The sequence below is a fragment of the Grammomys surdaster genome, unplaced genomic scaffold, assembly GCF_004785775.1.
Source record: "Grammomys surdaster isolate TR1022 unplaced genomic scaffold, NIH_TR_1.0 222, whole genome shotgun sequence".
NCBI lineage: Eukaryota > Metazoa > Chordata > Mammalia > Rodentia > Muridae > Grammomys > Grammomys surdaster.
Window position 1 is genome coordinate 2,347,838 of NW_021604667.1, and position 9,678 is coordinate 2,357,515.

General features: G+C 42.8%; 1 protein-coding gene across 1 annotated transcript; it reads left to right on the top strand.

Annotated features, from left to right (window-relative positions):
• The first annotated feature begins 285 nt into the window (after nt 1-285).
• Nucleotides 286-8,250, top strand: Pgrmc1 (progesterone receptor membrane component 1). The gene is made up of 3 exons (XM_028773165.1): nt 286-698; nt 4,183-4,338; nt 6,954-8,250. The coding sequence occupies exons 1-3, from the start codon at nt 377-379 to the stop codon at nt 7,055-7,057; spliced, it is 582 nt and encodes a 193-aa protein (XP_028628998.1). The 5' UTR covers nt 286-376; the 3' UTR covers nt 7,058-8,250.
• The last annotated feature ends 1,428 nt before the right edge of the window (nt 8,251-9,678 follow it).

Here is a 9,678-nt window from a genome sequence, read left to right on the forward strand (position 1 = left end):
TGTGTCTGTGAACTGTACTACGCTCCGAGGGAGCCATGAAACTAGGGCAGAAACCCAGCAGGTAGAAGCGAGGTGGGCTGAGCTTCGTGGCCCTGGCTGACAGAGCCCTTGTAGGAGAAAGGCCAAGACCCTGAGGCTACATAGGGAGCCTAAGCTGAGGCCGAGCCAGCCCAAGCCAGCTCGAAAAAGGCGGGGCGCTTAGGTGGCCGCGAGGGGCGTGGTTAGAGGTCCCGCCCCCTCGCAGCCCCGCCCCTCCCGAGGCTTTTCTTCCCCTACCACAGAACGCTGCGCGCCACTGTTCGCTGAGAGGGCGGAGGAAGCAGACTGTTCCGGAGCGCTCGCTGCCTTGCCGGGCCCAACCTTTGCTCCCGAGATCATGGCTGCCGAGGATGTGGTGGCGACTGGCGCCGACCCGAGCGAGCTGGAGGGCGGCGGGCTGCTGCACGAGATTTTCACGTCGCCTCTCAACCTGCTGCTCCTTGGCCTCTGCATCTTCCTGCTCTACAAGATCGTTCGCGGGGACCAGCCCGGTGCCAGTGGCGACGACGACGAGCCGCCCCCACTGCCCCGCCTCAAGCGGCGCGACTTCACCCCTGCCGAGCTGAGGCGTTTCGATGGCGTCCAGGACCCGCGCATTCTGATGGCCATCAACGGCAAGGTGTTCGACGTGACCAAAGGCCGCAAGTTCTACGGGCCGGGTACGGCAGGGCCAAGTGGGTCGTGGAGACAAAAGAGGGGACCCTGGCGTGGGAGCGGGGTGGGAGAGAGGCCGAAGGAGGTGGGGCGTCCCCGTGAGAGGGTTGGAGGGAAGGCGGGCGGCTCCTGGAGCGGGCCTGGGCAAGAGGCTGGGGGGGGGGGCCCCCGTATGGGGGGGATGGGATGCCCGAATGAGGCTGAAGCTGGGAAGCCGCGGGTGGGAGAGACAGCGAGGTCCGAAGGCCCGGGATGTTGGGGAAGTTTTCGAAGATAGCGGGCTTTGGGGCGGGGACGGGGGTCCTGAAAAGAGGAGGAGGCTTCGAATTTGAGAAAAAAAAAATGAAGGCGTCTCCAGAAAGGCCCAGACACTCGAGAAGACTTGGAGGCTGATGACGCCGGAGGAGCCATGGTGGAATGTAAGGGTGTGCGAAGAGAGAAAGTGGAGAAGGGGATTAGTGTCAGGTAGAGAGAAGCATTGTTCCTGGTGTGTGTGTGTGTGTGTGTGTGTGTGTGTGTGTGTGGTGTACACTGTGTGCATGCGCGGTGAGTGTGTGTTTGGTGTACACCGTTTGGTGGGGGGGGGCGCTTGGAATGTGACGTGTGTTAGGTATGTCTTTGGTATGTGTATGTGCGTGCTGTGTGGAGTGAACTGAGAGGCTGGATGATGAACAAGCGAACAGGCTTGCTGGAGGGAAGGAGACTGGTTGAGGATTCATTAAGAGCAGAGTGTGGTGGACCATGGTAACATGGTGAGATGGTCAGAAACACCATATGTAGTGTATAGTAGGGTGGGAAGACTGGGAGGTGGAAAAAAATGAAATGAAACGGGGGAGGGGTGGGAGGGAGGGATAGGAGGGTCCTAAGAAACAGTAGTACCCCCTGAAGCCCGATGGGTGGGGGGATTTCAGGAAAAGCCAACCAGAGGGAAAACAAGGGATGGACAACTCCCTAGAGATGAGGTTTTTCCAAACTGGATTGCCTATCACAATCACCTGATGCTTGTGAAAAATACTGATTCTTAGCCTGACCAGCCATAACCACATCTCCATCTCTGGGGTGGAGATGGCTAAAAAAAAATCTACATTTTAATACTCTCCTTTGGGGAAATGGGAAATCAGCCAGATTTGGAAAGCCCTGCTTTCTAGAACATTAGGGAGAAAGAAGAGGTTTTAGCTCTTCCAATATGGATTCCTCTAAGCACTAGGAACTCAGGGGGTGTGTTCACATGCTCATTGGTCTAAGAGGGAAGACTAGCCAGCACTAATCCAAACCAGACATACCCACTCCATAAAGTCTTCAGAGTCCAGCCAATCAAAATCACATCTGCAAAAGGTTTTTAGCGAACTCTCACCCTTCATTTCTGCTTTCAGACATTTTAGAAAATCTATTTTCTATAGGCATGTAACTGCAAAATAATAGGAAAACTACATATTATTTGTCACTATAGTCACACATCCATAAACAATCGTGTAAATACCCATAATTATTAAGCTAAACCATAAGGTAATCAACACAAATCCATGAGGCGTCGTCATATGGTTATAGTTTGCAAAGTCATCACATGGATCCTCCGTGCTTTTAGAGAGCACAGCTGGAGTCAAGCTGTCTCCGATCTAACCAGGTAGGTTATTGCAGTGTCATCCTGGGGTCTATCGCTGTGTATACAGGCATAGCTACAACTAGAAGTCAACGTGCACTCTACATTCTAGCCTAGCTCTTGTCACTGGCCAGCTGTGTGATCTGGTACAACACCTTGTGGTCTCAAGGCCTTAGTTTTCCCTCAAGGAAACAAAGGTTAAGCATACCCCAATGTGAGGAGCCCAAGTTGCTGCTCTCCATTTTTGAGTGGGTGCAGGAACACCGATGATATCATAGTGGAAATATTTTCTGTTACAGAGTACACCTAAACTGAAGCCATTTGAGTGTCTAGTACTATGTGCACAGCACTGTTGTAGGTGCTAGTGAGTAACCGAGTAACACAACGCTCTGCTTACCAAGCATCTAGTTAATATACTTTGTAGTAAGCAAAATATATTCTCTAAAGACTTAATATTTGCCTTAGATCTTGTTTAAGTATGCATTACCAGTCCAGGGATTGTAATTTCTAAAATGGTAAGAGTCCAAAACAGTTTCCTTGTTTGCAAGCACTACATGTTACTATTTCCATTAACAGTATACATTTTGTGAAAAGCATACAAATTTTTTTTTCTTTTTAAACCATCTCTAGTGGCAGCATGCAATGAAGACTGAAAACATCCCCTGTTTTAGAATCTTAGCTGCATTTACAAGTTGATCCTAAGGATTTGAAGTATATCTCAGCAGTAGGGTGCTTTCCTAAGATATGCAAAGCCCCAGTCCCACAAAAAATGGGTCATAAAATTTAATATGTTAGAAAGAAAAACGGTTCAGTCGACTCAAGTTTCAGATAACCAGACTGTAATGAAACACCAGTCATTCTCCTGGTTGGTATAATGATTTTAACGTCAGAGTTGCTATCCAGCCTACTTTTTGGGAAGGTGAGGCATTGTTTAAAATACCCCAAATTCCTTTCATTTGCTGGTGCAATATTTAAGTAACCACATTAAGTGGATTCAGAATGATCCACTGCCCTCAGACAAAAGCTTGCTATGATGTTATACAGAAGAGCATTTTCCAGGTTTTATGAGACTATTTGAAAGCACTGATTGCAGCCCTTTTCAGTGAAAAATTTAGTGTTTTCACCACTGTTTATGCTCATTTGTATGCTTATACTTAAAAACAGTACCAAAACTGGCCTCCCTTGTTGTGAGTTCTTACTGACAGGAAAGGTTATATAACACGTGGCTAGGATTTTGAACCACTGATATTTGTAAAATGATTGCTCCTGCAGATGCCTCAGGGTTCATGTTTTAGAACCAAAGATTGTTTAAAACATATCAGAATATGTTGATAAGGAAATGTTTTCATTTACACATTAGTGATTAAGAAGCCGTAATTCTGACTATCTTGGCTCAAGCACCCAGAATAGAGCCAACCTGTAGATACAAAGTCTTTGAGCTGAATTCTAACCCATGGAATGTATAATCAAACATTCCTTATCAAGGCCACCCTCAAAAGAATCACTTAGGTTTATATTAGCTATGTGCAGGACATAGGCAATTTCAAATGCTATATATTTTTATTTCATTTTACTTATTGAAGTGACAGTAAGTCTGTCAATATCCCTTATGTAATGATCAAAGTGTCAGTATACATGTAGCTTAAGAATGGAATATGAAGCCAGGAAGTGGTGGTGTACTCCTTTAATCCCAGCACTCAGGAGACAGAGTGAGTTCAAGGACAGCCATAGCTACACAGAGAAACCCTGTCTTAAAAAAACAACAAACAAAACAGAAAATTAAAAGGCTTTCAGTGTTGAAAGCAAGGAAGCCATCTTCTGTATGTGAGGCACAGAGAAGTATATTGTCTAGTAAAGAACCTGTCTTTGGTTTCATTTTGTCTTTAAAGAGGGGCCATATGGGGTCTTTGCCGGAAGAGATGCATCCCGGGGCCTTGCCACATTTTGCCTGGACAAAGAAGCACTGAAGGATGAGTATGACGACCTTTCTGACCTCACTCCTGCCCAGCAGGAGACCCTGAGTGACTGGGACTCTCAGTTCACTTGTAAGCATTTCTTTATATTTTGTCTGGATCAAATTTCTACCAGTAATGCAGATTTATGATCAAACAATAATTACTAAGCACTCTGAAATTGGGTACATTTTGATAGGCTTGGACAGGTCAAGTTCATGGCATAAAGGAATGGTAGCAGTGCTGAGTCACTTGCTATGATGGCACACCAAGTTTTAGCTTGGCCTCTACAGAAACCTGAGCTTCTGATCTTGATGTGTGCATTTTTGCATGAAGGGATATAGATTCCATACTAGCATTTGGGCATGTAGGGGAAAGGACTGTAGGGGAAAGGACAGTGGCCTTCTTGCCTACAGGAAGAAGGACTTTTATAAGCCCTCCCTTGTCACACACATTGTTTAAAAGCAGCCCACAGCTCTCTTGAAGAATGGGAAACTTGTGTTCTGCCAAACAGCTGTTCATTGAATCTGATTTAGCCTAACTATAAATTAGACCTCATCCATAAATGCTGCTTATAGTCTGCCCAGCAAACAATGGTGTCTACATTGTTTTTAAAGAAAAAAGGAACACTTGTTTCAGGCTTATGTATGGGAGGAGGGTAAAGTATTTACAGTTGAGGTGGAAATAAGGGGTGAAATTCAAATCATGAGAATGCAGGAACAGGCTTCAGCCAACCCTAAGTCCCAGAGGTTAAATGATCATTTTAAGATTATTTCACAAATAATTTCAAATCTGGCACAGATTTGAGCTATAATAATCTTTCCCAGGTTTTATGAAATATATGTGAAGATCATGACCACTTGGTTTAAGGAAGATGTTTTGGTATGGAGGGGAAGCTTTTAATTTACTGATTCCCCACAATCAGTTAAATTGTACACACTCTTTTGGCTATATCCAACTGTCTTTTTTAGAATAACCCATAACCTGAGAGAGTTCTTGGTTAATAATTAGCCAGATATGACACTACCTTTTGAGTTTGGATCTTGAACAGACCAAGTATAGCTTTCAAATCAGGACGCAAATCTTTGGACTTTGAAAACAGCCCAGCTATCTGACATAGTCACTAACGTTTGCCCAAGATGCCTATGTAATCATAATCTTCTCTATGAAACTAGTGATTTATGATTTATAATCCACAAAGCTCTGTGCACTAGAGCTTTCTGACATCAGTGGGAAACAGGTGATTTTTTTTTCTTTTGCCCACAACTCCTTTCGCCTAGGCCTAACCCAACCTGTTGTGACACACCAGCTACACTCAGAAATCATTGTGGATTCCCCTTAAGCAGGTTTCTCAGGTGCCACTTGACTTTTATTTATCTTGCATAGTCCCAAGCCACCTCCCCCCAACACACAAACACACTTTATACTATGTTCAAATAGGGAAGTTTCAGTTGTTCCCAGCGATTATTTCACATAAAAGCAGCTTTAGTTACCTGTTTAGACAGGTTGCTTACTCCTCTCATTCCTCCCATTTCAGAAAGGAAATGTTCATTAACCCTGGATTCACTTGATTATAATAGAGCTTGCTAATTCTGACTTTACACCTAAACCTCTTGGCTACAACATCTTCAATCCCTTCCTAGTCCCTTGCCATTCCTTTAATAGATTTTTCCCACGTTGGGAAAAATGTCTGTCTCCTGCTATCCTGCCTGTGTACTTAACCATTATTCCAGCCCATCACGGTCTAACACATCCTCCAAGTTGCCCCTAAACACTGCTTCAGCTTTCTGTCCCTCCTGATTCTTGTCTGGTACTAATTTCTCAATTCTGGTCCATGCTCTGGCCCTCCTTTCATGTGGCCTTCTGGAGTGGCTCCCTTTTTGCAGTCCTCATCCTGGTTCACAGGCTATCCAGATGTCACTACATTAATGGATGTTTCCGGTTTTCTTTGAAGCTGTCTCATATCCTTTTACTTTAATTCTAATGGTCTTACCCTACTGGCTGTGGTTCCTTCACATCTGGCTCTGCATACCAGCCTCCTGGTCACCCTTCTCAACTGCTCTTACTGAATTCTGCCCTGCATAGCTGGGTGATAACGTTGCTGGAGTGCTGTTTTGCTGTGTCATTCTTTCTCTTATGAACTTTCAGTACCTTTGCCACCTATAGGTGAAGTTCAAATTTCTCAGGCTGGCTTTTCAGGTCTTTCATAATATTCCCACACACTGATTAGCCAGACTTATCTCCTACTATTTCCAAATGCCAATTCTACTCCTGACGACATGTTCTTACTGTTTCCCAGATATGCCCAGTCTTGCTTGTGCCTTTGAATGTGGTTTCATTTTTCTGGAAATAATCTTTCAACTGAAGTTCGTCCATACATTTTCCAAAGCATATCTTTCTTCCATGAAGTGCCCTACAACCCCCCCCCAATTCATAGTGAGGTCTTACTATAAATACTTCTACAGAGGGCTCACTTCATGTTGATACCACCTGAAATGATTTGCTGCTTTATATTTTTGTCTTTTGAACAAAACTCTTTAGTTCCATTTTTGGCAAAGAGTATGATATAATCTCTTTATATCTATCAAGAAGCCTAAGACATTGCTGACTATATTGTGTGGACCTCTCATAAATGCTTTAAAATGAAATGTAGTAATTTTTTTAAAGCATGAGAATGACTAATTGTGGTTTTTTTTCTCTACCTCCAGTCAAGTATCATCATGTGGGAAAACTGCTGAAGGAAGGGGAGGAGCCTACTGTGTACTCAGATGATGAAGAACCAAAAGACGAGACTGCTCGGAAGAATGACTGAAGCATTCGGTGGAGCATATCTATTTTTGTATTTTGCAAAATCATTTGTAACATTCCAGTCTGTCTTTTCAACATGGTGATTTCAATATTTAGAAAAGTTTTGAACTTGCTGTAAATTTTTTAAGTAACATCACTAGTGACACCGATAAAATCAACTCATCTTAGAATGCATGATGTGTTTGTATGTCACAAATCCAGAAAGTGAACTTCAGTGCTGTAATGCAAATGGTAAAGCTATTTCTCTTCTATCTGTAGTTAGAATAAACTGAATTACAATTTGATTTTCCTAAGAGAGGGAAAACTTGGGTATTTCCACAAACTGGTCAAAATGGTAAGTGCACACACACTGGTCAAAATGGTAACTGTACTAAGAATGAAAAGGGATCAGCGTCTAACTATGCTATATTCTGAAAACAAGCCCATTTTACCCAGCTGACTTAACTGCATGATTTTTGTTTTATCTATCTTTAAAGCAAATCTGCAGTGTTCCAAAGTCTATGGTATTGATTTAAAACAGAAGTCCAATAACAGTGAAACCTCAATACTGGGCTCAGTTGGGGCAAACACATTGCCTGTGTTCGTGGATTGATTTATCATCCTTGTCTCCATGTGGACACTTTCCCCCCCCCACACACACACACAGTAACTCACACACATGGAAATTGACAGTTGGAACTAAAACAGCATCTGAAAATTCAATAGAACTTTGCAAAAGAAAATTCTGTTGCTTGTAGCAGGGCAATGGTTATGTGGTTATTGACCAAATGTAATACTTAAGAGGAATATACAGGGCAGGAACAGGTGTGTGCTTTTCCAAAAGCTTTCACTGACATCTCTGAAGAATGAGAAAACACTACATGGCACTAGCTGGGTGATTTTGAAAGGAAAATACATTCCTAAGGTAACACTTAAATCCTTCTGTTGTTACAAACTTGTAGTCACTTTAAAAGTAGTAATCAGGTGTCTAGGTCTTGGATATACTCTTGGTTAATACTAAACCTAGCTTAAGTAGACTCTACAGTTGTATACATTTGTAAAAGTATTATATGAACAACTAGTGAAGTTTCAAACTCTTGTAATTGTAGTTAAATAGTCATTGTATTTTCTTGTGAGCTGTGTTTAATGGTTTTACCTCAAATCAGAAAAAAAAATGAAGTGCTTGGGTCAGTTAATAAAAAGGTTTTACCCAATATAGAGAGGCTAACTTGCTTTAATATTTTAAACCGAGGAGCCGGGGGATGGGAGTAGTGCCATGTCATGGCTGATTCTGGTCATGACATGGCTAGTGCACTCATGAACTCACAGCAAGATCAAGCCAGCCAAAATTGAAGCACCAACTGAAGAGGCGCGCATCCCAGCCCACTGAGGAACTATTGGTAGTTGGTGGCAACTAAGGTGGAGATAGTCAGTTTTCTTTGAAACTGGCCACTAGTAGGTTCCTCATGTACCAGTACCTTGTACCTGTGTGCACATACGGCACTAATTAGATGTGGTGGGGTAGTTTTTTAAAGATTACTGAGGACATGTTGGAGAGGGTCCAAGAGAGCTGAAATTTAGATATGATCATGATACATGGTCATGGTATATGTGTGTAAACTTCTCAGAAGAATAAACATTCTTAATCAGATTTCGTCATTTGACTTTAGCTTAAAACTGAGTTTAACTTTTGGGTGTTAGACTTCTATGTGTAGATAATAAGTTAAAGGCCTGCCTGAGCTACATAGTGAGAAGGAAGGAAAAGAAAAGAAAATCAACAAGTTGAGAAAGAGAATGCAGAACTATTACTATATTGTGAATTGTCAAATTCTGCCTCTGAGTCAACTTTCTAAACTGAAGTCTACCATTGTCACTAAGATGTTGTATTACTACTGAGTGTTAGGGGAGTGTAGGGAGCTTATGGCAGGAGGAGTGTGGCTCTTATTTTCCTAAGTATCTTTATTTGAGGATTTCATACACAAACACTGTTTTCATCGTACTCATTCCTCACCTTTCCTCCTAACTCCTCTCAGGCTCAGTCCTATCCCTTCCCAACAATATGTTCTCTCTTTTCATAACCAAGCTCAGTTTATGCTGCCAATACACTCACAGGAAAGGGGCCATTCACTAGAATGTGGTCAGCCTACCATGGGACACGGGGTGTTTGGTTTTTGATTCAGAACAAGTGTTCGCTTATTCTGTAAGGTTTCAGAAAGAGCTTGTGGAACCCAAAAAAAGGAACATTACAGGTCTAAAGTGCCCAGAGTTAAAGGTACAATCTGTCTTCATTATAATTCTTTGAAGCAGTTTGCTACTTATTTTATGTACAAATACACTTAACTCTTGAGTGATCAAAGACCTATTATGATCCTAAGCTCCCTGGATTAGACTCTCCATTCTGTACCCATATAGTTTTGGACATCGATAAACTTCAAGTTTCACACACAACTGAGAGAATGAGATGAAATAAAATCACGTAGTATCAATTTTGCCACCATTTAACAGCACTGATTAAACGTGCTATGCCAAACATGGTGGCATGCATCTGTAATCACAGCATGTGGGAGGCTGTGGCAAGAGGAGGAGTTCAAAGCCAGCCTGAGCTACTAGTAAGACTCTGTCTCAAAAAGATGTGCTGAGTGTTTA

Bases quoted from the DNA above. Each gene is read 5' to 3' on its own strand.
- Pgrmc1 (XM_028773165.1), top strand. From the start codon at position 377: ATGGCTGCCGAGGATGTGGTGGCGACTGGCGCCGACCCGAGCGAGCTG. The intron at 699-4,182 runs GTACGGCAGGGC...TTGTCTTTAAAG, and splicing joins CCGCAAGTTCTACGGGCCGG to AGGGGCCATATGGGGTCTTT. The intron at 4,339-6,953 runs GTAAGCATTTCT...CTCTACCTCCAG, and splicing joins CTGGGACTCTCAGTTCACTT to TCAAGTATCATCATGTGGGA.